The sequence below is a fragment of the Aureobasidium melanogenum genome, assembly GCF_000721775.1.
Source record: "Aureobasidium melanogenum CBS 110374 unplaced genomic scaffold scaffold_17, whole genome shotgun sequence".
Taxonomy (NCBI): Eukaryota; Fungi; Ascomycota; class Dothideomycetes; order Dothideales; family Saccotheciaceae; genus Aureobasidium; species Aureobasidium melanogenum.
Genome location: NW_024470069.1, coordinates 374911 through 401972, shown reverse-complemented (window position 1 = coordinate 401972; position 27062 = coordinate 374911). Strand labels below are relative to the sequence as shown.

The 27062-nt window shown below is 50.5% G+C and overlaps 10 protein-coding genes across 10 annotated transcripts; 5 read left to right on the top strand and 5 right to left on the bottom strand.

Moving 5' to 3' along the window:
- Nucleotides 1–636: 636 nt before the first annotated feature.
- Nucleotides 637–6529, top strand: M437DRAFT_52876 (uncharacterized protein; the record flags this gene model as incomplete). Its single annotated transcript, XM_041022434.1, has 2 exons — nucleotides 637–6405; nucleotides 6467–6529. The coding sequence occupies 2 exons, from the start codon at nucleotides 637–639 to the stop codon at nucleotides 6527–6529; spliced, it is 5832 nt and encodes a 1943-aa protein (XP_040878020.1).
- Nucleotides 6530–7095: 566 nt separating this feature from the next.
- Nucleotides 7096–8244, bottom strand: M437DRAFT_53238 (uncharacterized protein; the record flags this gene model as incomplete). The annotated part of the gene is made up of 1 exon (XM_041022493.1): nucleotides 7096–8244. The coding sequence occupies one exon, from the start codon at nucleotides 8242–8244 to the stop codon at nucleotides 7096–7098; it is 1149 nt and encodes a 382-aa protein (XP_040878019.1).
- A 2775-nt stretch (nucleotides 8245–11019) lies between these two features.
- On the top strand, nucleotides 11020–11475 carry M437DRAFT_24553 (uncharacterized protein; the record flags this gene model as incomplete). The annotated part of the gene is made up of 1 exon (XM_041019073.1): nucleotides 11020–11475. A coding segment is annotated over one exon (456 nt), but the record flags the coding sequence as incomplete, so codon positions are not given.
- A 1253-nt stretch (nucleotides 11476–12728) lies between these two features.
- Nucleotides 12729–13185, bottom strand: M437DRAFT_76951 (uncharacterized protein; the record flags this gene model as incomplete). Its single annotated transcript, XM_041026717.1, has 2 exons — nucleotides 12729–13054; nucleotides 13113–13185. The coding sequence occupies 2 exons, from the start codon at nucleotides 13183–13185 to the stop codon at nucleotides 12729–12731; spliced, it is 399 nt and encodes a 132-aa protein (XP_040878017.1).
- Nucleotides 13186–13491: 306 nt separating this feature from the next.
- Nucleotides 13492–14596, top strand: M437DRAFT_53023 (DUF1977-domain-containing protein; the record flags this gene model as incomplete). The annotated part of the gene is made up of 2 exons (XM_041022460.1): nucleotides 13492–13993; nucleotides 14046–14596. 2 exons carry the CDS (start codon nucleotides 13492–13494, stop codon nucleotides 14594–14596), a joined length of 1053 nt encoding a protein of 350 aa, XP_040878016.1.
- A 177-nt stretch (nucleotides 14597–14773) lies between these two features.
- M437DRAFT_76949 (uncharacterized protein) lies at nucleotides 14774–15509 on the bottom strand (the record flags this gene model as incomplete). The annotated part of the gene is made up of 3 exons (XM_041026716.1): nucleotides 14774–15066; nucleotides 15131–15295; nucleotides 15443–15509. 3 exons carry the CDS (start codon nucleotides 15507–15509, stop codon nucleotides 14774–14776), a joined length of 525 nt encoding a protein of 174 aa, XP_040878015.1.
- A 388-nt stretch (nucleotides 15510–15897) lies between these two features.
- On the top strand, nucleotides 15898–16782 carry M437DRAFT_52847 (uncharacterized protein; the record flags this gene model as incomplete). Its single annotated transcript, XM_041022428.1, has 2 exons — nucleotides 15898–15961; nucleotides 16025–16782. The coding sequence occupies 2 exons, from the start codon at nucleotides 15898–15900 to the stop codon at nucleotides 16780–16782; spliced, it is 822 nt and encodes a 273-aa protein (XP_040878014.1).
- Nucleotides 16783–17103: 321 nt separating this feature from the next.
- M437DRAFT_67759 (uncharacterized protein) lies at nucleotides 17104–18580 on the bottom strand (the record flags this gene model as incomplete). The annotated part of the gene is made up of 4 exons (XM_041024997.1): nucleotides 17104–17821; nucleotides 17871–17936; nucleotides 17979–18334; nucleotides 18473–18580. The coding sequence occupies 4 exons, from the start codon at nucleotides 18578–18580 to the stop codon at nucleotides 17104–17106; spliced, it is 1248 nt and encodes a 415-aa protein (XP_040878013.1).
- Nucleotides 18581–19035: 455 nt separating this feature from the next.
- Nucleotides 19036–20687, bottom strand: M437DRAFT_53106 (uncharacterized protein; the record flags this gene model as incomplete). The annotated part of the gene is made up of 2 exons (XM_041022472.1): nucleotides 19036–19153; nucleotides 19213–20687. The coding sequence occupies 2 exons, from the start codon at nucleotides 20685–20687 to the stop codon at nucleotides 19036–19038; spliced, it is 1593 nt and encodes a 530-aa protein (XP_040878012.1).
- A 2563-nt stretch (nucleotides 20688–23250) lies between these two features.
- Nucleotides 23251–25014, top strand: M437DRAFT_53168 (uncharacterized protein; the record flags this gene model as incomplete). Its single annotated transcript, XM_041022482.1, has 1 exon — nucleotides 23251–25014. One exon carries the CDS (start codon nucleotides 23251–23253, stop codon nucleotides 25012–25014), a length of 1764 nt encoding a protein of 587 aa, XP_040878011.1.
- Nucleotides 25015–27062: the final 2048 nt, after the last annotated feature.

Here is a 27062-nt window from a genome sequence, read left to right as displayed (position 1 = left end):
GTCGTGTTACTGCCTGGAAGGATGAGCAGGATTTAAGTCGAGCGTTTCCTCAGCAAACACAGTCGTCCTTTATGTTCTGAGCTTTTGACAGCTTTCTGATCGGTTTTTCAAAAGATTTAGAAGATCGTGTGTTAACCAAATATCATCGTTAGGTGTGTTGTCCATGTTCCTGCGTGGACGCGTTTACGCGCCTCGAGATCTTGGTGATCAACGGAGATTAGACAAAAGCCGGCAAACTGACTCTGTGCTAGGCCAGAGCTCCGCTTCAGCATCGGGCAACGAAACAACCCAAGACAAGTGCACAACATCGCATCCATCAAAGGGGCGACTTCATTATCATTTCTAGACACTGGTTACACAAGCAAATTCCCTGCAGAGAGAGGCTAGACCACTTCATACAAGACTTCTCTTCCCTCACGACTTTTGTATACGTCTCCGGGTCGTGTGAGCATTCCGTCGACATCGACGTCAGCTTCGTAGCGTTTCGCCCTCCAATGAAGTGGTAGACAGCCCGCCGAATCACTCAACATGGTCACCAACACCGGTCCAGGCCATCACGCCCACAACAAGCCATCTGGCAGAGATCTGGATATGCTCGATGTCAACAATGACAGCAACCACCCTTCCAGCGCCGACATGTCAAGAACCACAACGCCCGATGGTCTTGACAATAGATCGAGTCGAACTCGCCCTCGCGTTTTCCCTTACACCAAATACCTGCCCTACGAGACCGAAACGGCGGACCAAAGACAGCAAGATGTGGATGAGATGATCAAGCACCTATACATTGCAGTTGGTTCAGGCGACTTCGTGCCGGGGGCGGTGCACTGGACAAAAGAGATTCGCGGCTGGCTGTCGCTCAAGTTCGACCTCAGTCGTCAACAGCGCATCAGTTTGACAAAGCTCTACTATGAACTTGCTCTAGCGCCAGGCCTTGAGTACACAGTCGCTGAGCGCTTTGCCAGCATGTTTATGGTCTTGACCAAGCGCCGCCACTACCTGAAGCCGATAGACGACCTAGTACTTGACTGGAGGCCATTATACCAAGAGATCAAGGTCTTCGTGCTACCTGGCGAGTTCGCGACACCTAACACCTTCTCTAGCAAGCGCAGCATCCGAACACTCACAAAGATCTGCACATTCGCCCAGCTCTTCTTCGACCCGAAAGAAATCCCCGCCATCCTCGATGAACTCCTCCCTTTCTTCTCTATGTCGCCTTCAGAAAGCGCCTTCGTTGTGCTCGGCCTGCTCAACCTCTTCTTTCCCACTCACGCCCCTCCGCCGAACCAACCTGAGCTTCAACCTCAACATTACCTACCAACATTCTTCCACATGTGGTCAATAATCAACCGCTCGACATTCACAGACCAACGCTTCCTCGACATGTTCTCTAGACTGTCGCGCGACTGTCTCACCGTCGAACACGTACCATTCAGTGAACACGGCATATACACCGCTGAGCAGACATCGATGGTCTTCACGTCCATCCTAAGATTGCTCGAGATCCCCGTTGGCCAGGCTTCGTCACCGTACCACATCAATATTGATCTTGGTGCAGGTCTGTCTGCGCTTCTGGAGCGTGATCCTCGCAAGCATCCTGCTTCTAGGAGCATTGCAAGATGGATTATCATGTCCCTTTCACCGGCCTGTCTTGACGTAAAAGACGGGAGATCCATCCTACACCAACTCGAGGGTCTTATTCAGGGCATCGAGACGTTCTTCCATCCCTCAAATACGGGCGCCTGGACAAAGACGCTTTCACAACTCGTCTACTATCTCGCAGACTTTTTCGTAATGCGTTGGAATAGAGAAGAGAGTGGCGAATACAAGATGCCTGCTGACCGCAGGCTGACACCTGAGTTACGGAAGCGGTTTGTCTTGTGCTTGAGAGAAGTCGTTTTCATGAACATCTACTCCAAGAGCGGTACTGCTGTCAACTACGCACTTTCCACATTGCAATGTCTGGCTTTCCTTGAACCTAATCTGATTCTTCCTGGTGCTCTCCAAAGAATCTATCCTGCTATGCAAGGTCTGGTTGAGGTGCACAGAACCACTTCGTCTATCCGTGCTCTTCAAATGCTGTCTAGAATCATCGCTCGTACAAAGGGTTTCAGATGTCATCTTACCACTCTACTCGGCCTCGCTCTTCCTGGTATTGATGCAAATGACCTTGACAAGACCATGAATTCTCTTTCTTTCGTTCAGGCTGTTTGTTACAACATACCACTACACGACCTCACCAAAAGTGCTCAAACGGATTCAGACGGCGAGCCTATGTCAGGAAGTACAGCTACTGCAGTCGAATGGATCACGCAGCAAGTCGATCGCTTCGAGACTGAAGGCTCTAAGATTGAGTTGGATTATGAGAACGAGCTTACCGACGAAGATGAGGAAATCATTCTTCGATCATCAACTGCTGGCTTCGCTGAGTTCCTGATCGCTTTCCTTGGTCGTGTGTTCACTTTACTCCAGAATCTGCCCGATGCTTCTCGCGTCAAGAGCGGATCACCTGAAGAGAATGTTGTCAACACTCTGCCAGCTGCATTTGCCCCTTTGCTTGCGGCTTTGTCGCCTGAACTTTACGACATTGCTTTGCAGCAAATTGCCAAGTTTGTCACAAACCATGTCGTGCACCAAGCTCGTGATGCTATGGCGTTCATCTGCAATACTTTGGTCAAGGTCTCTCCCAAGAAGGCTTTGAGCCGACTTCTGCCTGACTTGATCTCGAGCATCAGGACAGAGATCGACGAGAACGGTGCTGGTTCGAGCAGAACTTCTGGTTCCGAGATTCTTCCTCGCGATCGTGCTCTTGTATGGAACATCAGTCTGCTGAGCATGTGTGTAGTTCACGTGGGCTCCGACGTGCTTGACTTCCAGGATGAACTGTTCGACATTGCAAGTTACATGCAGGACAAGTGCAAGGGTATCCCTCTCGTTCATGTTTCTAACTTTGTCCACCATTTGCTGCTCAACTTGACTGTCACCTACACTACCGACTACTCTTTGTACGATCAGGCAGATCTGAAGAAGGGGTTGCAGCCGAGTGATTGGGCCAAGCTACCAGACCCAAAGAATTTGAAAGTCCAGTGGCATGTGCCTAAGGAAGCTGAGATAGACTTCGCCGTGAGAATCTTCGAGTACCAAGGCAAGCGATCGATTGATGCGCTCAATGCTCTGACTAGTGACGATTCGCCTGTGAAGAGGGATGGCACCGGCAAGGATTGGTCAGATGAGGTTTCTCGTAACCTGGTCCTCCTGCGCTTGCTCATCTCGGGAATATCCTGCTTTTTCCGTTCAGATGACGAGTCCGTCACTCCTGTTAGTGGTCACGACACCGAAGTGAATGGCAGTATCTCGCCCAAAGAGGAGGTGCAGCAGAGCCCGAATGATCTGGCTGAGCCCGACGATGACAAGATTCGCAAGACTTTCATCTATCCTACTGGCTATCCACTCCAGACTAGCAGCCCTCATTACGAAGCAGTGCACAAGTTACGTCGTCTTACTGGCGAGACACTACATCGTGTGCACGAGTTCCTGACTCAACACCAGCAAGACGATGTCCTCTGCTTCAACGCACTTTACACAGCCTATCGCTCATGGTTCATCGATATTGGTATTGAGAGATCTGCTCACGTCTTAGACAGACTTAGTCGTCTTCTTTCGGCAGACATTCACCCTTATAAGTTCAGTGGTACGCGCAAGGCCTACCCACGACCTCTTCTTGCCAGACGTGCCAACTTGTACCATTTCCAAAGATTGAGGTACAACGAGTCTCCTCGCGCAGCATCAGACCTTGACAAGGTACTCCTACTCGATTTGGCTCAGTCTAGTGTGTCTGTCTACACAGATATCCGACGCACAGCTCAGACCGCATCCGAGTCGGCTGTTCAGTGTATCATTGGTGCCAAACCTCTCATCATCCCTCCCCTCCTGGATGCTCTGGAGGATGCTGTCAACAAGACGGACTTCTCACGCATCAAGGGTGCCGTCTTCTCTCTGCTCTTTGGCAGTCTAGCTCGTCCCATTGAGCGCAACTGGAAATTTACTCCAAGACTCATCAGATTGTTTATTCGTGTAGGAGAGACGGACAAGCCGAGTATCCAGAAGCTCGTTAGCAACGCCAACTTCCAGGTACACTCGATGTGCAGAGCCTTAGATCGCATGGTCATCTTGGACGAGAAGACTGTTGACAATATTTGGCCAGCTGAGAGCAACACTCAGCCTTCTGACAAGTCTAAGATGGTTGCGACTTCTTTGGAAGATGCCAAGGCGCTGCTTCCTCCTAAGCAGGACCGCATCCGTCAACGCAGAATGCTGATTGAAGGAAAGAAGTCTGAGCTTTCTTCAGAGTTGGTTGTAATGATCAAAGACTCACATTGGCGCAAGGCTCAGCGTGTCGCAGCCCTTGTGATTGGCCTCGACTATCGATACGAGACTATTGCCTCGGATGGCATGCTTGACTTGGTGGTGAAAGGTGTGATTGATTCGCATCCTTCTTTGCGTGTACTCTTCGCAAACGCGCTGCTTGCTATCTGCAGTCTCATCCAGACCAGATCCATGACCGAACACAAATACGAGAACTACCTTCTCGACAAGCAATTCCCACCCGATCGTATGATTGTCAAGACTAATCCGGATGATCCCAACTGGACCCAGCAGTACCTAGACGCCTTCTCACGCCCAGAGGCTGAGTACTATGTTGATGCTGAGTACCCCGGTTGGCTGGTATGGGACAAGGTGATGCGCGTCTCCAAAAACCATGCTGTCGAGCTTGATTATGATGAGGTGGAAGTTGAAACACGCAAACGCATCGGCAAGCACATCGATCGCCAATGGATATCAGTCTTCTTTGACTATATGAAGCAAGAACCCCGCGATGCTCAAGATCGCTTCCGCACAACAAACTGCACAGTCATGTCTTGGGTTTTGGACCTGGTCATGGTTGGTCTCACACCGGCAACATTCGATGATGTAGTCGACCTTACAAAAGCCACCTTTGGCGACGGAAGTGACAAACACCAACATCGTGCCACTGCAGAGATCATGGGTGCTCTCATTAACGCTGCAGAGGACTGTCAACCCAAGGTGAAGGAGAAGGTCTGGGAATTTGTGTTCCCTCTTCTTCAGCGTGTCTTCCAGGACGGTCTCACTCCAGAGAACTTGTCATACTGGAGCAGTTTTTTGACTCTTACTGGGTGTGCAAGGGATCCCCGAAGATGTTGGCCTCTCGTCGACTACTTCTCCAGCTTCAGACTTGATATGTCAACCAATGCTGCCTTCAAAGAGAGTTCCAAGATAACTCTTCTGCAGCTTGTCATCGGGACCTTTGGCTGGCATTTCCAAAAGGAAAAGCCAATTCTCGAGGACTTCTTGAAACACCTCGACCACCCCTACAAGGGCGTTCGCGAAAACATTGGTAATACCCTGTCATCGATATACCGTAGTCGCTACTACGAGGGATACAAGGATGTCAAGACACTCATGGAAACACAGAAGGCTGCATCGTCCATTGGTACACGGCCTTTCCAAGCAACGGACGAGTTCCATGCAACTATCAAGGATGTCTTTGAGAGACTTGAGAAATGGCGTCAAGAACGACCTCCTGGTATTCAGACTCCGACACCATACACACAGGCTAGCAAGACCGTGCTATATTGGCTGGAGTCCACAGTCAATAACTACGACTGTACTTCATTGATAGAGTTCTTGCCCGATCCTTTCATGCAACAACTACTCAACATGATGGATGTCAAGGAGGATCCTGAGCTGCAATCACATGCATGGAGTGTCTTCAAGCAATTCCCCAACATTCCTCATCGGAAGGGTGAGGATGAGGCTCTTGCAAAGAGTCTCGTCGAGATTGGCAGAACCAGCCCTGCATGGCACCAGCGTCTGCGTACACTGATCAATATTCAGGTGCTTTACTTCCGCTATCTGTTCATCATGGAGTCTTCACGCCGCGAGTACCTTCTCAAGAGTGTTAGAGACATGCTGCATGATACACAGCTTGAAGTCCGCCTTGGGGCAGCTCAGACTATCTCTGGCATGATTCGTTGTTCACCTGTTGAGTTCCGTGACAAAGCTGTGACAGAGTTGAAGGCACACTTCACAGAGCTGCTTGCCAACAACCCTCTGCCGAAGCGTGGCAGAAATGCAGGACCTCCAGGTACCCCTACGCCCGAACAGAACCGCCTCGTCATTACTCGCCACGCTGCCGTCCTTGGTCTCGGCTCGCTCGTACAAGCCTTCCCCTACGCCAGTCCACCTCCCCAGTGGCTGCCCGAAGCTTTGGCTACACTTGCTATGAGGGCAGCAAACGACCCTGGGGTTGTAGGCAAAGCTGTAAAGACTATTTTGAGTGAGTTCAGGAAGGTGCGACAAGATACCTGGCACGTGGATCTCAAGGTAAGCAATGATACTTGTTACTTAGGGTCGAGCCAGCAGATTGCTAACGTTACTTGCGCAGGTATTCCAACCCGAACAACTGGAAGACTTGGAGGGTGTGTTGTGGAAGAGTTACTTTGCATAGATCAAGAAACTTATAGGAGAAAAGTAATGTCTTGTGTCTTGTCGACTGGTCTGTAGTTTGCATTTTATTCCCTTTTGCGTGCATGCTTGCATCAATCATCGCATGGTGTTTCTGCTTGTTTTGCATGAGAGTACGGCTACTCGATCTAGATCATGTTTCCGAATCAAAAAACAGTTTACAAATGGAAATTCATCTGCGAGTAATTAGATTGCTGGTCGATGTTGATATGGCCGTCAAATGTAGTCATCTAGAGATCGGACCCGCCACCGAAGGAATATAATCTGCTCAGTACTTTATGGACGCAGATCAGTTCGAAGACAGCTGCATGCGTGTCCACAGCTGGCTTCGTGCTCAACAAATTTGTGTATACAAGGAGATACTCGAAGTTGAAACGCTTGGTCGAGACAGGGTCACAGTTTACACTAGTCCTCTTCGTGACACCGCAGCATCGGCTCGAGAGATAAGGGATAAGACCGCCACCAAGGTTTCCCTTTCAGGACACAGGAAGCGAAGTGTGGGCAGGATAGCATTTGTTCTATGGTACACTTGATCATACATCATAATGCTCAAAACCACGTCAGCCATTTGCCCAGAGTGATGCCTTGCCATAGACTGATAGGCACAGGCCATACGCGCCAGTAGCCTAGATTGCGACCTGCTTCTCCCAAGAAAGGAAGAACGAAACAACACCATGCTGCAAACCACAAAATGTTCAAAATGGTATAGATTGGCTTGGGTGTGCTCATGCGACGCAAACCCACTGATACAGCCGTCTCGAATGCAAAGCCTACTGGTTGCAACCAGAAGAATAACAAGATGAGCCAGCGAATTTGGTTCGCGGATTTGATTGCAAACATAGGGTCTGGTGGTACCAGACCGATATGCACGATACCAGAAAAGAAGAATGTAGTTGCGCTGATGAGCATGTAGCGACTATGACTACGACGAGGTAAGTGCAACAAACCTGCAAGCCACATTCCTGGGCCTGAACAGTAGTATCTCAAGGTTTGATGCCAGTAGCGTCCCCAGAAGTTGCGCACTGCACCGAGGTTGGAGGTTGAGAACATTGCTCTGAAGCTGCCAAAGAAGGTTGGCCAAAGATGTGGGCTCCACGCATCTGGAAGATAGCCCATCCAGTGCAAAGCTACTGGCAGAGTGCATGGTAGTTGGAACTGCTGACCAACCGTTGCCCATACTTGAAGTGCCATGATTGTGCACCTGATCAAACGTGGTGGCAACAAGCCTAAGAGGTCATGTTGTGGCAAAGGCGAATCGACACTTACGCCAAAAGTCTTAAAGTATGGATCTTGTTGCGTCCAGGCAGACGTCAGATCCATCACGACGTAACCACTTAGCGTGCGCAAGATAGCTATGAGTATGAAGCGCGAATGACTTGGCGGAATCGGACATCGATCTGGCTGTCTAGAGTCATGCGACGGTGAACCAATCTTCCAGTCCACGAAACGCATCGAAATGAGCAGTGTTCCAATCCAAGGCAGCCTCTCGCTCCACTTGGCAGGATAGGCCTGTTCGACATATTGCGGTGTTGTTGACTCATCCTTGCCATCGCGACTGGCTAGCTCCGGTGTCCCAGTCTTCTCTGCGGTGGCTGGTCTCGCGAGTATCCTACGGAAGTGCCGGCGCGGGTCATTGAAGAGGAGCAGGTGATAGCTGTGAAGCAGCATGTCAAATGAAATGACGTCCATACCGCCCATGACAGTCCAGGCGTGTACGAGAGAGGCGGTGATTAGAGGCAAGGCAACAGCGCATAGCGCCTGTTTCGACGCAATCCATGGTGGTATGGAGAAGGCGATTGGCAGTATCACCAGAGGTACGAAATAGCTCAAGCTCTGAGGCCCAGGCACGATCCGGTTGACCAGCTTATCATATGTAAGCGCTATTGTCGCTTGGCTCATGATTTCAAGATGGTCAGTATGCTAGCCATCATGAATGGTGGCTTGAAATTTTGTGCGGTGGTCGTGAGGCCTTGATATCATGTCGTCATGGAATCTATTTAGAAAATGCATACAGACATTTTCAAGGTGACTGTTGTCTATGGAGGAAACAACCCATTTTGTTCTTGCTGGAGGCACGCAGAGGTGTCTTTGTTGTGAATGAAATTATTGAGTGGTACGAACTACTAAACAGCCTGCAGATGGAATCATCGAGCAGCTTGCTGCGATATTCACCATGCCTCAGGTTCGAGACTTACGTAAAGATGAGCCAGCCACGTGGGACACAGTGCGTTGATTGGCTGATTACTGTGCACGGACGCGAAGCTCAATACATACACGACATTTCCGGAATAGGAGCCTGCTCCGTAGTCTTCGGGGGCCTGGAAACAAGACGACGAGCGAACGAGGCCTTGGAAAGGCGAGCGAGCAAGGTACGAGCAAGCGAGTCTGAAAGAGATGAAGGGGCGATACTGGTTGCGCCTGCGCCACTCGAATTCCAGCGCAAGTTGCGACTCCGTCCAGCGATCGCATTACTCAACAACGACTTCTTCATGCAGAGGGCACAAAGAGGGTTCTTGTCTTTGCCAACAAAATCACGGTGATGGTACAAACTTCCATACTCGACTCCGAGAGCATGATATATCTAGAGGCCATCACCGGTATCGAGGCCTACTGCATGGCGACAGCCGGCAAACAACGAGTGTTCTGCGAGTGAGCCTCGACGATTCAGCGAACAGAACGAAGAACGGCAAAGCATTAAATTTGTGACTCAAAAAAAGCTTCGAGACTTCTTCCAGCGGGCTTCTACATTTGAGTTTACAACGTTGCAATGATACGGAGGTGGTACCCTCCGTGACGAGCGGCTTCCCTACTTTGCAGACTGCGTGATCTCAAATGATGCCCGAAAACGGATAGGCGCACCCCCGCCATATGCCGTCGGCTGACCTTTGACGCGACGTTTGTAGGGCAGGCAACCGTGATCGATCATGATCAAGAGGAAGCTGACGGCAAGGCTGCCTAGATATTCGGTCCGCCTCAAGACCTACCCAGTTGGTACGAAATTGGTAATGACAGAGAACAGAAGATGGTGGGCATCATGTTCGCTCAACAAGTGGAAGGCGAACTGCAGGTGTGCATCCAGCATCGAGGATGGACAGGGTCAGCAAGGTCGAGATTTGGAGTCTTGAGATTGCTGAAGCGTCATGTCTTGGCCAGAGAGGCGCAAGTGGCGGAATCGAGCGCCTTCGGAGCGAAAGAAACGTGGAGGCTTCGAAGAGTCACACCTGCCCAGGCTTCTGACCCAGGTCATCGCAGCTCTTCCCTTTACAACTCACCGCAAGAATAATGAAGGACCAAATCAACAAGAACGCTCGTGTCGTTGCACGCGAGTAGAGGGTTGACTAGACACGTCGAGTCACCACGCAGACAAAGAACCAATTTTGGAATCGTTTGTCGCGCGTGAGTAATTGCGTTGTCTTTGCTTTCAGGCAGTTGTTGCTTCCTCCGCTTCTCGCTCCTGCCTGCTCATATCGCCACTCGCCTCTTGAGTCACTTTTCTTGTTCACACCTTGGTTGATCATTCCACTTATATCCTGTTTGTTTCCACCCCTTGCTACCATCCATCACCTACTCCGATATTTGTCGTGAGTGGTCTTGGTTGTGTTTTCTCTACATTTGCCTAGTCATCTCTTTGAGCCCTTCTCCGCCCGCGCTCTCCACCACCCTAGGCTTCACCTGCCTACACCTACCTTATCGCCGCTTAAACCCTCAACTCACAACAACAACCAATACACGTCACTGCAATAACACATTTGTCATACTGGCTGTGACTCTGGCGCGCACAAGTTAAATCTCTCTCGTTGTCGCCTCTTTCGCCGCTCAAGGCAGCTATGCTTATTGGATCCTCGCTTGCTATCACTCCAGTCGCTTCTTACTCGAAATACGTTATCAAGATTCAAGAGATGGGCTCGTACATGTGGTAAAGCCCCGACAGGGCCAACCGCTGTCTACTCCTGTTGCACTTTCTGCCTAGACGGAAACAAGTGCACTAGGAGTCATCATTTGAATCTGGTGCCTTCGCGTACTGCTGCTGACTGGAAGACTGGTCTTCTGTCATATCATAACGGTTTACTCTCTCCGGACACCTCTACAATTCATTCAAACACCAAACACACTACCTACCTCACAACATGGACTTCGGTCATGCATCATTCTGTGGTCGTTCGATCTCCTCCCAGCTCGACAGACTACACACACTTTCCTCCACAAGTGGTCGATCGATCTCGTCTCAGGTCGAAAAGCTACACACATACTCTTCCACTACACTTCCTTCGTCGCACAGCGGCTCCAACGCTGTACCTCCTGAACAACGTCGCCATCCTCGCCGTAGTCAGGGACATGTTTTGCAAAAGCCTCCAACTCTCGTACGGCAAGAAGAGCGCAAGGCTACCTTTGTCGATGGCCTTGTCGGTATGTCTTAACCTTCACTCTCACTCTGTTCAAACCAGGCTAACTATCATAGACTCTGCCGCTCAAATGGTAGAAGTCATCTGGCCCTTGTCGGTCGCCCCATGCAAGCCTCAGGCTGGTGGTGTCTTGTCCTTGCGCAGGTATATCGAGGAGACACTTCGCAGATCCAGAACAAGTTACTCTACCTTGCAGGTGGCTTTGTACTATCTTGTCCTGATCATGCCTTGTGTTCCCAAGTCTGATTTTACCATGCAGCAGTCGGTCGATTCGCCGTCGGTTCGTGCCCTGCAATGTGGTCGCCGCATGTTCCTTGCCGCTCTGATCCTCGCGTCCAAGTACTTGCAGGATCGCAACTACTCTGCCAAGGCATGGAGCAAGATGTCGGGACTCAAGGTTGCTGAGATCAACCTTAACGAACGCGCCTTCCTCGAGGCGGTTAACTGGAAGCTACACCTCCCTGAGCCCCTGTTCAAGCGTTGGACTGAAGTTGTCTTGCGCTACACCCCTGGCCAGGCTCCTCCACCAGCTGGACAGAGTCGAGTCACTGACTCTCCCAACGAGGACGCTTTGACATGGAAGGACATTATCCCTCGACTCACACCTGACTTGGAACTTGTTGCGCCTGCTGCAACAGAGATTGTTGATCGCAAACGATCGGAGTCACCAGTTGCAACGCACAACACGTTGCCATCATACCTCGAACCTCAACCAGAAGTCAGACCTCCCACTCCCGTTTTGGGCGTCAGCTACTTGCCAACTCCTCGTTCTACGCCTCCACCTGCCCTGGCTCCTGCAGCGAGTATTGGCAGTGTCGAGATGTGCAACATAGTCGGCAAGCTCAGCCGTCGTTCATCGTTCGGCAGCCAGGTCTCTTCTGTGTCTAGCCCTGCCTCGATGTTGTCGGAAGTATCTCGCTTGTCACCTGCTTCGTCAGTGACTTCAGTGGGCTCCTACAACTCCTACACGCAGGACCGCATGGTCAAAATTTCCGTCGAGGAATCAAATACTGCTTTTTCAGTTTCTAAGCAACAATTAACCGCGTATGACGCTCAGCCCCAGGCCAGCCGAGCGGTCAAACGTAGCCAAGAGCTTATCTCTGGTTCGGAGGAGGAAGAACGACGAGATCGCCTCCAGATGAGAACAAGCTCGCTGCTCAATAAGCACGAAGGTACCAAGGCAATGCCAATTATCCTGGACGATGAGGACTGCACCAGCAACAGCATGGCAGCAGAAGTCGCCAGTCTACAGGCAAAGACCTGGACCACATATAACAATGTCGCCTCCAATGGAGAAGAAAGGAAGCGTCGGCGCGTAGCATATGGCTGTGAAGAGCCATGGGCTGACCGGGCACTCGATTGCGGCGCAGTAGTCGTCAATTGAGAAAGACATCGGATCTGAGCCACTTATCATTTTTAACCCTTAACAAAAGCGCGTCTTTGACAAAAGCTTTGATGAAATCATTTTTTCTGCTTGATACCACATGGGATCGGGGGAGGATTGGGCAAGCTCGATATGAGCAGGCGAAGTTAGGCGCATAACTATAGCTAGCTGTAGCTAAATACTGAATGTACAGAGAGTACTTTTTTCTCTTTCATTGATGCACCTTCTCCATTGAAAAGTGTAATCATACAATCATCGACGCTGGTCGTTGCAAATCTGTCACGCGAAGGCGACTCCTTCTCTGGCTTCAACTATAGTAGAGGACCGAGTCTCCCCATTCCATGTGCTGGTACTCGATATAGCATGTGAATCTTTCCCTCGAGCATAGCACGCGATCACTCTTCCCTGGCCTCTCTCTTGCCAAAAATGTATGCAAGACCACCACTGGCAACGTTTGCAGCACAGAGACCCAGCGTAAGACCTCTGATAGCACCTCTAGCGCCAAATTTGCTGGAAAAGGCCTGCTTTCTCCTTCTGGCGACAACCAAGTATGCAGCGCTCCAAGCAGAAGTCACACCAGCCGAGTCTACCGGGAAGCCGTTCAAGTTCAGGTATGAGGAGAAGAGAAGGACGGGGACAAAGAGCATGGGCAGCTTTTGGAAGGGGCGGAAGTGTTGGGCTGTAATAAGGGTTGCGAGGGCGGTGGGAGGTACGGAGGATTCTAGTGGAAGAGTGGGTCAGTATGGTGGGATTGGTAGAGGATGGGAGAGAGGACGTACCGCCCCATGCGCGCATGTAGGTGAGGACACCCTCTTTGGTGTCAGGGACTTTGTCGGCTCCTGGCATAGGCATGTTGAGACGTGTGTGAATTGGTATGTTTGTTGTAAAGAAGAGTGCTTGAGATGGTCTAGGAATATCAAAGCTGGAAATGCCGTCATGGTCGAGGCAGGCCAATCACATCCAAGACCTGAAGAGTGACCCTGTCCTCGCTCCGTGTTGCGCCAGTTTGGCCCGCAATCGCAACGCAGCGCTGCTGATTGAGGCCAATTATCCACTTTCACGCCCTTCAGGACACCAACTCACTCCCGCCAGTCGATCAGAGTCTCCGATACACCCTCGGGGGTACTCGCCTCTCCTACTCCTTTCCACAACATCACAATGTCATCGGAAAAGTCGCGCGAGCACCACGACGGCAGCAGCGGCCGCGCCTTTACTGCAGACCAAAAGGCCGCCGTCGTGCGCGTCCGCAAATGCAATCCCACCGCCTTCTACGATATCCTGGGCCTCGAATCCGTAAAAACAACAGCCACAGAATCAGAAATCAAAAAAGCATATCGCAAACTCAGTCTGCTTACGCACCCGGACAAGAATGGCTACACTGGTGCAGATGAGGCTTTCAAAATGGTTGCTCGCGCTTTTGCTGTGCTGAGTGATTCGGATAAGAAAGCAAAGTATGACCGCTTTGGAGGGGATCCTGATAGCAGGTTCCAGGGTGCGAGTGCTAGTTCGGCAAGTCCCTTTTCTGGCGGTGGTGCTACGAGGAGGGGTCCTGGTGGTGGTGGCATGTTTGATGATGAGATTAGTCCAGAAGATCTGTTCCGTCAATTCTTCGGCGGCGGTGGCATGGGTATGGGTGGTGGTGGGTTCGGAGGTCCATTTGGTATGTCTATTTCTGGCGTTCTCCAGAAGTCAACCACTAACCAAAACAACAGGAGGTGGCCTTTTCGACGGCCCAGGCTTTGTCTTCAACATGGGCGGAGGCCCTGGAGTACGTGTTCATCAATTCGGCGGCGGCGCACCGCGACGACGACCCCAAGCAGCCAGAGATCCCAACCAACCGCCTCCATCCCTTCTTCAATCACTACAGTCCCTCCTCCCGCTACTCCTCCTCTTCATCTTCCCTCTTCTCTCAGGTCTCTTCTCTGGCAACGGTACACCCTCAGGTCCTTCCGTACGCTTAGAGCCCTCACCGCCATACACCCAACACCACACCAGCTCTGGTTTCGGAGTTTCATACTATGTCGACCCGCGCGAGGTAGCGGATATCTCGGCGCGGAAGTGGAAAGAGCTGGATAAGAAAGCAGACACGACATATGTGCACACTTTGTCCAGCGAATGTGAGTTCCAGCAACGGAAGAGGCAGGACATGTACCAGCAGGCTTCAGGCTTCTTCTTTACCGATCAGGTGAAGTTACAGGAAGCCAGGAACTACAAAATGCCTTCTTGTAAGAGGCTGAACGAATTGGGCTACAGGACTTCATGAGAGGAGCTATTCCTGTTGGTTTTTGTTTTCGTCAAGCGAATATTAGAGAAAGAGCCTTTCTTCTTGTATATCCATCTTTCTTCTCCTTTTGCATGGCGTTGTCTTGATTTGGAAAGGCAGGACTATTCCTTGCATAATTGCATTCTTCTCCTTTCTTCTCTTTACTCACCCGCCCCTTCAATGGCATGCCTTCCCCCATCTCCTCAATTGATAGTAGTTCCAGGGTAATGGTACCAAATAACCAGCAACCACACTCAGCATAGCAGCGCCCCAGAACTTTGGATCTTGTAATGCTACAACTCCACCCGTTAGATGAAAGTCCACAGCATTTTCCGCTAGTTCCATGGCTAGCATGGAGATGAAACTCATGCCCATTGCCGTGTTGAAGGCTGTGTTGAGAGGTAGCCTGTCCTTGCCCCAATACAAAAGAGCTGTTTCTAGGATAATGGAGGTGCTCAGACCCGATGTCACTGAAGAGTTCTAGATTAGCAGTTGGAAGGGTGTGGAGGAGAGGACGTAAATGAGATGACTTACTCGACAGAGCCATAATACTGCCCATACCTAGATCCGGCGTGTATGTTTGCAGGGCCCACAGTGCAGAAAAATCTCCAAGCGTGCATCCCACGAGGCATCGAAACGTGTTGATGCCTGCTCTTTTCCAGGTTCCTCGACAAGTCCAGAAAGCATGTTTGGGTAATGCTGATGATGATGTAGGGTTTGTAGAGACAGCACTGCTATAGAGTCTACAATCTCTCTCTGAAGTATGCATCTGATGCAGCTTGAGGGTAAAAGGTATCAGTGGTGAGATTGCCCTCGATCGTAGAAGATTAGTGGTGAGGTGAATACATTTAAGCCTCTGTGCATGCTGGAGTTGTGATGGTGTGACGCGATGCATGCTGCTCAGAGAAAACATGGTAGAGAGTGTTAGTCATTAGCGGAAAGCAAAGATTGATCTTTTTATGTTGTTGAGTAGTCGCCGACTTTGTAAGCAGGACCGCAAAAACCACGCATTCTGTGACACACGACAGTAGAACGTTCCTACCCGAGAGCGATGGCTACGAGTATATCATTGAGGTCTACCTCATTAGTGCAGGTTTCTTATGACTGATGGAAATCGCGACGTATTGGCCTTGGAGTCATGTCATGGCAAAGAAGACTATCAATCCAAAAAAGGAAGTGACAGCCCGTTGGACGGCGAAAGTGTCAGTGCGGTGTCGACTACTACTACAACACCACAAATCGACCTGCTCTTCTACCTGACAAGACAATCAACAAATACCACAATTCAATTCTCATTCAATATGCCTCCTAACTCAAAATCCACAAACACCAAATCTCGAAGACTGAAGATTCTCATGTTGCATGGTCAGAAACTATGCACATCACATCCATAACAAGAATGCAATTCTAACTTGATACCAAAACCAGGCTACACACAATCTGGCCCTCTTTTCCAAGCAAAAACCCAACGCATCAAAAAACTACTTGAGAAATCTCTTGCCGGTTTACCCATCAAAATTGAAGTTCCCATCAATGGCATCGACCTCTTTTATCCCACCGGTCCTTTCAAAGTCTCTTCTGCAGATCTCAACGGAGCAGAAGTCAGAGAAGACGCAAACGGATGGTGGAAACTGCGAGAACGCGGTCAACTTCAAGAAGGTGTAGATGTCGGTATCGACCAAGTGGCAAAAGTGCTTAAAGAATTTGGTCCTATGGATGGAGTTATGGGGTTCAGTCAAGGTGCTGCTCTGGCTGCTATGGTGGTTTCTCTGCTTGAACCTGGCCGAGAAGAGGCATTTGGGAAGGTGCAAGGAGGTATGAAATACCCGCAGGAGATCAAGGAGTTGCAACATCCACCGTTGAGGTTTGGGGTTTGCTTTTCGGGGTTGTTGAATAAGCATGAGGCGTATACTGCGTTTTACGAGCCGAAGATTCATACGCCGATACTGCATGTTCTGGGCAGTATGGATACTATTGTGGAGGAGAGTGAGTCGTTGGCGCTTGCGGAACGATGTGCTGATGGTGGGAAGGGCATGGTTATCAGACATGCTGGCACGCATACTGTGCCAACAAGTGATAGGGACATTGCAGCTGTTATACAGTTCATCCGCAATGCGTTTCCCATTGAGGATGCAACTGCGAAGAAAGACGAGGAAGACGTTTTGGACATGGATATGCCTTTTTAGAATAGATCATTCCTGCGTGAGTAAACATAGATCTTAGAGGAATCGCATAGGTCTATCGGAATCTCGAACTATCTGATCAATCTTTTGTAATTCGTGAGACGTCGTAACTAGAAACCAGTATCCAAAAAAAAAAAAAAAAAAAAAAGATCAGACCGTATCCGTGCAACCTCTTCCAAATGACAGACATTATATGATTGGAAAAAAAAAAAGACGTATGCATCTAAGAAGAAAAATGAAGAAGTGAAGAAAGTAACGCACACGCGTGAACCAGCAGCCTGCACCAATCGAAAGTGGTGTGTCATGCAAACACGAAAATGGCACTTAGTGCTCATCGTATCTGGCAGAATGGTAGTAAGAATAATCGCCATCGATTGCCTGAGCCCAAGCATCGCGAATATGATCCTTGTCTCCACTCAACAGCATCTCGGCAATCTCTGTCAGCAGCTCTCTACTGACATCAGGGACAAAATTCTGCAGCACGTCCGAGTGACTCCAGAGTACGATAAATGTTTCAACCACCAAGCCTCTTCCAATAGAGTCAGGTGGAAGTGATGGGTAGAGTAATTCGATAAGTGGCCGTACGATATTTTCAGACGAAGATGCCGAAGGAAGATCGTCCTTGTTGTCAGTGAGAGCCGACGCCTTTGGCGATTTGCCATTGTGCATGTTGCCAATACATTGCAAAATGCGATTCATGACTTCATTCTGGAAGTCGGAGTTTTGCACTTTCTCGCCAAAGATGTATGCTTGCAGTAAATCGATATATGTGTCGTAAGCGGCGGATCGTGAGTCCAGAGCTGCGTTGGAAGCGGTAAGGTCCAGAGATGTGATGCTCTTCTTATCGTAAATATAGTGGGCATATAGTTGGAAGACTATCGGGTCGTCTTCGAGTAGCTCTAGAGGTGCATCTTCTTCAATCTGCTTATCTAGGAGCTCGGCGAAGTAGGGCGACGAGGCAGCGAGGCGGGCGGCATGGATATGAAAGTCTTGACTGCTTGTTAAGCTGCCGACACGAACGAGGATGGGTTTTGAGAATGTGCTGAGAGGCATAGATGAATTAGCTTCATTGTTGTAGCATCAGAACGCACGCGATTTTTGATGTCATGATACACATCCTTCGGGGTAGGCGCCGTCCCCTTCCAATACTGATAAGACTAGAAAGATGCACAAGAAAACAAGCACACGTTCGCGCTTACCTTTTCTTGATCTGATCGGTCATGGCCAAAGAAAGCGCACTTTCACGTCCGCGACAGATGCGCTTGTATGGCCTTCCAAGGTCCTCATCGTCCACAGCTTCCTCCTCGTCCATTTCCAAGTCGTCGGCCGAGTCCATGAGCGCATTCTCTTCCAAAGCAACAAGCTCGGCGATCTGTTTCTCGCTGGGGCTATCGACCTTTAAGATCGCCTCGTCTCCACTGTTGTTGCTACGCGGGCTGACGGGCATCTGAGCGCCCTCGTTCGTCTCGTCGGCTGATCTCTTTGGCGCCATCTGTGTTTGCTCTGTCTCAAAGGTCGAGAAATAGGTGCCGTCGTCCGCAAAGGTCACAAGAATCTTGACAGATGTGCAGAGAAGACAAGAAATGTCAGACCTTAATCAAAATAACAAACACGGACGGACACGGGCAGTCACGTCAGACGCTCGCGCGCCTTGCGCATATTAATCCTTGTCAAAGTGGCAGAAAACGCTTACGCTTACGCCCTCCTCCCACCCAAAAAGATGCAGAGGACGGTTGGTGCTCTGCCGCGTCAACCACAACAATCGTGGGGAACCGAGCGCTGCCATTCGTGCATGTTGCATTGTACTTGCATGCGATACATCCTTGTCTAGCATGCGCTATCATGCTTGGAAGCCCAGACATGGGCTGTTCACGAGACTCGATGTCATATACGTACTCTCCCTACCTTTGATGCCCATCACTGTTGGTTGAACTCGCCCTCTACCGAATGTGACGCAAGCCTAGATCTCTAAATGTCGTGCAGACTTGCGGTCTGAAACGTCCGTCCACCTGGGCGAACTCCGGAGCGGTTGGGGTTTCATCGCTAAGGTTCAGCATCGCTTAAACTGTATCTTCAAACGTCCGCCTAAAGTGCTTCTTTTCTGCCCCGCCGGCTAACTGTCCATGTGGCTGTTCACGCGGAAACGACTGACTATTTTACAAACTCTACCTCTGTAACTTTAACTACATTACATCCATCACTATGGCCACTCGACCCCGTCTAGTACACACAACATGGGTATAAAGCGACAAATCTTTAGATGGCTGGGGCATCCCAAGCTTCACGCCGGATCTTCATCAGATTCGACTGCTTGTGCGGGAAGCTAATCTCGCGCTCTTTGAAGAAGCCAACTTCTTCGCAATACTGCTTTACTCTGTGGTTTTAACGTCAGTTTTTGATCTTCGAGGTGCGTGTATCCACACGAGAACTCACTTTGCATTGTCGACTCTTGGTTCCAACATGACTGTCTCGGTTCTAGGATCGGCGAGGAAACAGTAATGAATCAACGCGCTCAACCAAACCTTGACACGATGAGAACCCCTGAATCTTTGCTCACCAACCAGGAGGTGCAACCCACGGTCATAGTCAGACACCTGATAACCTAGGTAGGAGCCCAGTCTATCTTCTTTGACCCAGTAGATCTCAAAATAGCCGAATGGTTTGCCGTCAAAGCAACCAATTACTGGCATGGAGTGCTTGTTGGTCAAACCAGCTTTCAAGAACTCTTCCTGGTGGGACATAGGGCCTTGTTCGCCCCACGAGTACGCAACGCGCTCGTCATTCATCCATTTATGGAGGATTTCAGTATCACTCATTTCATGATCCATGGTGCCAATGGTTGGGACCTGCGAGTCGCTTACACTTGCGGAGGCGCGGAGCGGAGAAGCCCCAGGAGCTGGATCCGACACTGGTCCAATGTGTTGCACGGGACGCTTAGATAAAGACGCAACACGGAACGAGAGATACTCGCCAAGACTGGGAATGAATCTTGTATAGAAGGTTTCGCCTTGTCGAGGAGGCTTGGGACGGACGGGATGGCGGACGTTGTCAGTGAAGATGTATTGGGTTGGTGCAGGTGGATAATAGGTAGGCATGTGCGAGGACGACTTGAACTGGCCGGGAGGCGCCCACAAACCATGATTGCCACCAGTAGGGACCACTGGACCAGCATTATCGACGATCGAGTCAGGTCTACTGCTAGAAACACCAAGTGCAGGAGAGTCCGGTCTCGAATCGACGTGAGTGTGTGAGACCAAGGCAGAGTTGACCTGAGGATTGCTGGTGAAGAGGTAGATACGAGGGTCGAGCTGCCAGAAATGACGGCGAGATACAAACATGGCAGACCAGCCTTCAGAAGTATTGGGGTCCAAGGAAGTCCCGACCGTAGAGTCTTCGCTTGCAATCAGACCCATGCGCTCCAGCTTCTGCATCAACTGCTTGCCTCTGAAGACGCCTTCGCGGTTAATGTTGATACGCCATTCACCCCTTGGTCTTCCTGCTTCGGCTGTTCCCTGAGAAGTGGTATTGGTGATCTTTGGATCAGGTTCAGGTTGATGGAAATACCAGTACAAGGTGGCCCACAGCATCATGGCAATCTGGCGAGTAGGAGAGGATGCAGGGAATTGTGAAGGAGTGCGCTCATTAGGTGGGTTGGAAATGCTAGAGATGAACAGGTGATCGCCTCGGAGAGAGGGTTGTTTGTAGCTGTGAACGCGATATCTTGGAGCGTCATCAGTGCTAGGAGTAGCGGGAGTATCATTGTCCTCGCTCTCAATGGTGATAGTCCAGCCGGGAGGAAAAATGTTGTGATGGCTGTGAGCGTCAACAGACTTGAAGTACAGACCGCCAAAAACAGGCGTGACAGAGAGATTGTGGCCATTGGGCAGATGCACAATGGAGGGCGCCATGATTGGGTTGTGGGTTGGCGTGGAAAGAAGATGGTCTGCACGCGGCTGATCTGATGTTGCTGACCAACAACGACGCGGACAGCAACGGCTTTGACTCGTGATGATGTGAATTGGAGATAAGAATCACTCAGCCTTGGATCAACGAGGCTTCACAACGGCGGTAGCAGAGCCTTGCTCTTCACGGAACAGAAGATAATTAGTTCGTGTGTACAGTCTGTAGTTAGTGCACAGTATGCACGGGTCAGGCGATGGAAAAAGAGTCGAATGCTCGTGCATATCGAGGGCAGACGCGACTCGTGCTCGCGAGTCAACGAGTGACGAAATGACAAAGCTCGGGCCGGTTCGAATCGAGGTCGGGTGTGGCTTGATCAACAGCGGGTGCTTTGATCCAATGAGCGACTCACTCTCTCATCTCGTTTGCTGGCCGACGGACAAGGACCTTTGTGTTTTGGTTGCAGAACCTAGCAACCGTGTCGCGCGTACCGTCGTCTCGAGTCTTGTACAGTCGAGTTGAGCAGGACAGTGCTTGTAGTGACGCGAAGAGAGGAATATCCTAAAGTCAATTCGCGAAAGCCGTCTTGCAAATAATTACCGTGTTACGGGAGTGCTGAAACAGAGGCCCGCGGTCCTGCAAAAGCTTGTGTGTTTGATACCCGGGCCATCCATCATCTTTTGTCGCTACTATCCCATCAGACATCATGTCTGACAAGACTACAGCGACTGAGACCAACTAGAACGCCTTGTCGACCGAGTCCCGCGCAGCACTGCAAGACGGATACTCGACGCTGCCCATCACTCGAGAATGGGCTCATATTTTGGTCGAAACCAGTCGCCCAAGCCGTCCAACGAGCGTGTGCATTCCTCCTATCCCTATCCGCACGCCCACTCCTCGTCATCGCCCGTCTCGCAAACAGCGCCTGTCCTTCCACCCATCCCGAGCTTCTCTGATGGCCCCGACGATGCGCCACCCACGGGACTGGGCCTCGATGCCACTTTCACCTTCGATCCGAGTCCGCAACAGTCCGCGCCCTCGTCGTCTTCGAACCTCTCTACGCCATCACCACTCCGCGATGCCGCTCCCACAGTCTCTCCTGCTGCGCGCCCGCAGAACTTGCAGAAAGGCAGAGCTGTAACAAGTCCCGTAGGCACCTTACCTAGCTTTCAGCAACCAAACTTGTCACCAGCCTCTCCTCTGGCTGCCCTCTCGGTACCTTACACCTCAACCACCGCCCAGGCCAAACCTCGTGCAGGAAACCGCCCACTCCCTGCCGAATTATCCATCAATGGAGTTCCTCAGCATGCGAAGACGTCCAAGCAGAGGCCGGAACTGCATTCAAACAAGTCGTCTAAGGGCAAGTTCAATCTGCTCAATCCAGTCAATCTGCTTATGCGCAGACGTTCCGCACAAGCTGTCGAAACGCTCGAGAAGACTACATCCAAGAACTTGGCCATACCGCCTATGGACCTTCCAGATGATTACGATCCGCGAATCAGGGGCAACGTTGTACACGACTTCAGCGCTCCCAGAACTCGACGCACCCCGTCATATGATCCGAGTCTAGGAGAAGCTTCAACAAAACCTTCAACAGCAAATGAATCCATCAAATCACAGCAAGAATCGGTGGATCGTGATTCCAAGAGGCAATCGGTCCAGCACACTCCCATATTCGTTGAGCACATTGACAGCGAACCCGATGCAGACCGTGTTCATGCTGAGACATTGGCGAACAATGACTTTGTCGCTCGCAATTCATGGCAGCAGAGTGGAGACTCGCTCAACATGCCTCCATTTGGCCGCCGGAGTCAGCTTCTTGAAGACTACTCCCAGTCTGAGCCTGCTTCTGATTCTCCACATTCTGCAATGAGCGCTATGAGTGGCCCTGGGTGGCAGTATCACGAACCCGAGCGTGTCTACTCTCCTGTATCACCCGAGCCTGCTCCCGAGACAATCCTCGAGCACGGCGAGCTCAAAGCTGAAAGAAACGAGCCCGACTCACTATCAGCTCAGCCGTTACCTCAACCATCGCCGGATCTCCTGCCGAATCCCTCATCAACATTACCTAGGCATATGGCTAGTACAGCTTCGCGTTTCAGTTTCCAAATAGCAAACGACTCGATAGCAGAAGAGAAGCTGCTCGAAGAGAGACATAAGCTTCGCCAGTCAAACGCTGCTCAAGATCCCTCTACATTTGAGCATTATGAATACGAAGACGACGAAGAGGATGACTTTGATGAGGATGCTATGTATGACCATGACGAGATGGAAGACGCTCCTGCCAATGGCCTTTATGAACATGCTAATTCTGGTCTTCATGAACGCCTCTCCAACATGACTCTAGACTCCGGTCAAGGCCACCTGTCTGTGGCCTCTTCAAGCACTTTGTACTCCACCACTGCCCCTCCAACGATACAACCAGCTTTGCATAATCCACTACGCTCGAACCCACCACCAATCTCATTGCAACAACAGCCATCAGGCCCTTCACTTGGGACATCGTCAACTTCGTTCCAGCAGCAACCGGCTAGACCATCTTCCGCCAACTCTTTCTATTTCGATGACGGCATGATTGAACAACTTGATGACGTGCGCGAAGAAGACGAAGAGAATGATGATGAGACCTTTGATGAAAACAAATTCGACGATCCTTCCTATCTCAAAAGACCTAACCAACCACCACATCTTCACGAATCCGCATCTGCTTCATCAGGCTATTTCCCTCAAGACGCGCCTGTTCATAATGTTAATGGTTATCCGTTCCTCATTCAGAATCCTGGAACTGGCGATTTCTCTGCTGAATCACCGTTCTCCGAGAGCTCTTCTCAACCTAGTGCTAGTGAGCAACAACGAGAAGCCCAGGATGAAGCAGCGCGACACGATTCGCAACAAGGCCCACCTGATTGTCATAGCCTGTCTGCATACCACAGCGCTTTGGCAGAAGCCGCACATCGGGCCGCTGCGGATGGGAAATTCACAAGACAAAACAGTATAACGGCTTCTGATTCTGTCTACTCAGAGGACTACGAACAAGACGAAAACAACGACTCGCAACAATCACAGTATTCGCAGGCGCAAATGCACATGCCCATGCCCATGCCTGCCGCTATGCAGATGGAGATCCCACCTTACTCGCAGATGCAGATGCCACAACAATCGCCGTACCAAATGCAGTTGCAGATGCAAATGCAGATGCAGATGCAGCCTCAGATGCGCCAGAGTTACATGTCTGCCTCGACGCACGCTTCTCATGGCTCTTACTCGGCGTTCGACTTCGGCTTCAGTGATGGTGCAACCATAGAGGATACTTTTTCTTCTCCAGAGTTCCCTAACGACAACGATGATTTCGCCTTCGATGATTCGGACTTAATCTCTGCTGCGAATTCGGAAGCACTTGCAAATGATGATGAAGGGTTCTATAGCCAAGAGTTTGGTTTCTATGCCAGAGCACGTCCCGGAGGCGATCCTGATGCAGTCGAGGCCATCAACGGTGGCTACTTTGGCGCACCTGGAATCGAGATCGTACGACAGAAGAGTGTGAAAGAGCCTAATCTGACTCCCATCACCGAGCGCAGCGAATTCAGCACGCGTAACTCATACATCGGCCCATTCAGCCCTCTTGCCGCTGCTCTCCCATCGCCCGGTTTTCCACCTGCGCATATGGCAGCAGCGCGCATGAGCCCTCTCGCTTGGCAACATCTACAAGAAGATGAGATGACACTTGCAGATCTCCGAAGGCTCAAGCAAGGTGCATTTGGCAGCAGCAGCAACAGTGTCAACTCTTTGTCCTCGTCTTTCGGCGTACCAGCTCCTTACAGTCCCACCATGGCCGCACAGAATATGCCTGGCGGTTATTTCATGCCGCGCGCTAGCGGCAGTGTCCCAATGGCCTGGCAACGTAGCAGCGACAGCAACTCCAACTACAATCCATCTAATCATTCTTCAAGCCCTGCTCCTACATCGCCAATCCACACGTCGATGCCCAACGGCATCACCAACAGTCAGCCACACAACTCACCCCTGCAACCTTCATTTGCATCCTTCGTAGCAGACAACGTCTCAACTCCTAAGAAGAGCTCATCCGGTCTAACCGAATTGCCAGGGACGCCTGTGACCGCGAAAAAGGCTGCAGCCAAGGATACAGCTACAGCTCCAGAACGGCAATCATATCAAACACACTCACGATCTGGTAGTGGTGCAGACAACATCACTTATGTTCGCGAGGAGGATTCCACAGGTGGCAAGCGATGGGTGCTCGAAAGGCGGCGTACGAGTGAGGCTGGTCTTCTGGAGCTTATCGGCAGAGAAGTTGTCGAAGGTGGCCGCATTTGATTTGCAGTATCTTTAATGTCTTTATCTCGCTTCCTGCCTCTCGATGGCATTTGGTGGCTGATCTCTTTTCCGGGTGCATACCATGTTCCGGCGATACCTTGTAATATCCTTCTTTCTGTTTCAAATACCCCATCATCTGACTTTAGTACAAGCCAAATATACAGCTCCTCGTAAGCCTCAGATTGTCATAACTTCATCATCTAACACATTCTTCGAGCCGATAAATGGCAACAGTACAGCCCATCAAGATGCGAAGTCACTTCCGAAGATCAGATGTGGCCCTGAACTGCCCGAAACTAATGTTCCTCCATGGATTACTCATGCTTCCAGCGGGGTTATCATGCTTTTCTGTAGCTAGGTCCATCGAAAGGAAGAGGAATATTCCTTGCCTGGGACACTGTTTCTGGAAGGCGAGAAGAAGCTGTCACAAAGTGAGGTGCTCTAGGTGCCAAGGCTTCACCGCAGCATTCACCCCGTGTCACCTCAGTCGCTCTTCCCTCCTCCTGACACAGACTTCTTCGAAACTTGCGGAGAAAAGGTTTACAGTCTTCTAGTACCGCTCAGATGGTAATAGCGCTTTCCGAAATTCAGAAAGGCTATTTGCGTCCATCTTAGCGTCTCCAGACCTTTCTAAGCGCCCATGCTGGGCACTTTCTAGCCCTGATGCAGGTGTCACGACCAGATGCGAATCTCGGATTAGAATAGCACCCGTAAGCGCCCAGCGGTTACCTTTATGCAGGCGACCAATCAAGGATTGTCTCCAAAACAATGGCTTGCCATACGTCGCGTAGGTCTTGTAGACAAGCATCGAATTGGTCATTATTGGGCTTCTCAAAGCGATTGTGGCTTGTCTGGATCACGGACTTCTTATGAACTACTGGCTGTCGCATATCGTGACTCTTTCTCCTTTTCTGCAACTTTCACGACGTACTGAAAATTGACATCCTCCACAGCATGCACTGAGGAGATGATAAAGAATGAACGAACAGTATGGTGGGTATCCATCATCTGGACAGTTTCATCCGACTCTACAGTATCATGCTTCCAGTCGATCACAAGAGTCACCTCGAGACAATGGTTCCTCTTTGAGCACTCCACTTAGTCCCATGTTCTGTCCTCTCGGGAGCGGACATTTGACTCACAGTACTCTGACTATGGCGGCGTCTAGACCATATAACCCCCAGCAGTGGGGACAGAACAGTGTATCGCATTTGGCGTTCTCTCCCACTCGGCGAGTTACTAGAGACACGACTGGCATGGAAAGTAAGTAGAATCTTTTGCATCGCATTAAACACAATCACTATCTTGGTCGGCAAGTTTCGCATGCACGTTTCGATAACCAGATTCTAGCATTAATGCCTTCTCCACCACCACCATATACACCTCCGCCTGACAGTACCTCTCGCTCGATGCGGTCGGTTCCTGCCACAGGCTTTATCCATTCTCCTCTATCGGTGGAATCATCGTCAGTCAATACAACAAGTCATCACTCGACTCCACCAAGCGGACCCTCAGCACATTTCCCGCCACCTCCAACCTCTTCTCGTGACCGCTCGAGTTCAAGAATTAGTGGAGATTCTCAACGTTCGAGATTTAGTATCTCCGGACTTGCTGCCCGTGTCAAACGATCTGATAGCTCTGATCAGATATCTACCCTAAGTTCTCTACATAGTCAAGTACCTGTAGTATCTGCAGGTCCCAATGCACGACCCCCAGCCTCTCGTCGTGCCGCTTCCACAGGGGCTATCATAACACAGGCTCCTCAGCAGACTGTTACTGGCAGGCAGTCACCAGAGTCATCACGTTGGGAACCTGGAATGCCACTTCCTCCTCCCCCACCAGGACCTCCACCAGAGAATAGATCTCAGAGTCTCAATCGATATGCGAGGCGAACTTCAGAAGTTTCCGCTGCCGCGACTTCTTCGAGTGTGGTCCAGCATCCCCTACCTCCGCCGGTCAGAAAAAGGCATGAGAACACTCTGGGAGAGATTCCTCCGACGCCTTCGGATTGGAACCCTGACTCGGACAACATTCCTGGCTTTATTGAA